Below are 2,326 nucleotides of genomic sequence, written 5' to 3' on the forward strand. Positions count from 1 at the left end.
CGGATCAATCATCTACCGTCGGATCAATCATCTACCGTCGGATCAATAATCTACCGTCGGATCAATCATCTACCTTCAGATCAATCATCTACCTTCTGATCAATCATTTACTTTCAGATCAATCATCTACCGTCGGATCAATCATCTATGTTACACACATTACACATTCAGTCTGGAAGTACTACTTCATCATGACATGGTACCTTGACCATTGACCCTCCTGTAGTACAACATCCTGGTACTTTACTGTGTTTGACACACGATGTACTGGGATGTACTAGATAATAAAGTAATAGAAGTATTAGAACGTTTGTTCTTCATGTATCTACTAACTAACTACTAACTCATCAATGAGCCTCACTGTTGTTTCATCATGGCCATCATCATCATCATCATCATTAGCATCATGTTGTTGGTTTGAGATTTGGTGTTTTGCAGTTTGTTTCCTACCAGCTGGAGGCGTTGATGTTGTTGTTGTGAAGGAGTGGAGCTCTCTTTGTCTTTGTGATGATGGCTGTTAGTCACCATGCTGTAGACGCCGTCAGCTGCCTGCACACAAAACATCAGACAGTTCAGAGTCTAAAGTCTGATGGAAGATACCCGGGGAAATAAATTAAAAAAATTAAATGAAACTGAAAAAATGATGATAAAATCTTGTACTCTCTGAATCTCTCTTTACCAGAACTATGAACAGGGTTTAGTGTAATCTCCTTGTTTGTTTTCTTAAAGCTTTACTCAGTTGTGATTTTATTCTGAAATTATGGACAATTGTGACTTTATTCCGAAAGTATTGACTTTATTCTGAAAGTCTTGACTCTATTCTGAAAATCTTGACTTCATTCTGGAAGTCTTGACTTTATTCTGAAAATCCTGACATCATTCTTAAATCCTGTATCCTGAGTTTATTCTTACTTTATTTTGAAAATTCTGCCATAAATCCTCTCCGATTCTAAAAGCTATGACATTATTTTGAAAGCACGGACAGATAACCTGCAGTGTGAGCTCACCTGAGCAGCAGGGGATTGTGGGATATGGCCGCGGAGCTGAGGCAGCGGGGGCGTCCTGGTCTGGACCAGAGGCGGGTTGTGGGGCAGCAGCGGCAGGTTCTTGTCCTGGGGGGTCTCTGGACTCGTACCACTGGAGGTCTGCCTCTGGGGGAAGGAGATCCGCTGCAGGTTGATGGCCGTTTCCACGGCCTGAAATAGGAAGTTCCCCTGTTTGGTGTCGAACTCAAAACTGCCCTCACCGGACTCGCACCTCCGCCCGGCCTCAAAGGAAAACGTGGACTGAAGGACAGGAATCTCCAATTTATCTTCAATTTATTTTCTCTTTAAAGTGACTTTATTCTGACTTTATTCTGACTTTATTCTGACTCTTATTAATTTATCCAGACTTAATCTGGAATGTATCTGGACTAGATCCTGACTTTATATTTCCTTTATTAGGACTTTATTCATATTTTATCCTGACTTTCTTTCTTTCTGCTGTTTATGGAGTCTAATATTAACTAAACACAACCCTAAAATGAACCAGGTGTGTGTGTGTGTGTGTCTCACCTTGTCCCGTCCGAAGCGTCTCAGGTACCTGTAGGGCCAGGTGGACACCACGTCCCCGGTCTTCCCCAGCAGGAGGAGAGTTTCCACGTCGGCTCTCAGGAATCCGTCTCCTTTCAGTCTGCAGCGATCAGACGCCTCCGTCCTCCGAACACACACTCTGAAGTCACGCACTAACACACACACACTGATCAACTATGATGTCATCGAGAGCTGAAACCACACCTCCAATAATCCATTAGTCGACTAATTACTCCACAAGAACGTTAACATCAAAGTTTGTTTCTTTAAATGGTTCCTGATGACATCACTTTATTTGAATTCATGTTGAATCATCTGGACTTTAATAAGTTAACTTTAACTTTCTGCTCCTTGAAAACTTTGAGAACAATTATCATTATTATCTGTTACAATACACACATGAGATATTCAACTTCTTCTTATGTGAAGGCAATGTTGAGGAAACCACTCACACACACACACTGTCAGCCATGTGTGTATACACACACACACACACTCACACACACACGCAGTCAGCCAGGTGTGTGTGTGTGTGTCTCTGTGTGGCTGCAGGTGTTTGTGGGGACCAGCAGCGTCTTGCACATCGTGACCTCGATCCTCCACTAAACGTTACTGCATCTGTCTGTAGTACTATTTATACCTCCTGTGTACTCATGAGTACTGTGTCTCTTTACTGATGGTTACACGTCTGAGTGTCACAAATGAACGATGTAATAAACGCACATATAAATGTTACATGAATAACATCATCA

The 2,326-nt window shown here is 42.0% G+C and overlaps 1 protein-coding gene across 1 annotated transcript; it reads right to left on the bottom strand.

Annotated features, from left to right (window-relative positions):
• Positions 1–14: 14 nt before the first annotated feature.
• Positions 15–1,748, bottom strand: LOC116380377 (docking protein 2-like; the record flags this gene model as incomplete). Its single annotated transcript, XM_031842304.1, has 3 exons — positions 15–549; positions 1,008–1,286; positions 1,557–1,748. Coding segments are annotated over 3 exons (663 nt in total), but the record flags the coding sequence as incomplete, so codon positions are not given.
• Between the last annotated feature and the right edge of the window lie 578 nt (positions 1,749–2,326).

The sequence above is a fragment of the Anarrhichthys ocellatus genome, unplaced genomic scaffold (assembly GCF_004355925.1).
Source record: "Anarrhichthys ocellatus isolate YVR2014 unplaced genomic scaffold, GSC_Weel_1.0 scaffold6986, whole genome shotgun sequence".
Lineage (NCBI taxonomy): Eukaryota > Metazoa > Chordata > Actinopteri > Perciformes > Anarhichadidae > Anarrhichthys > Anarrhichthys ocellatus.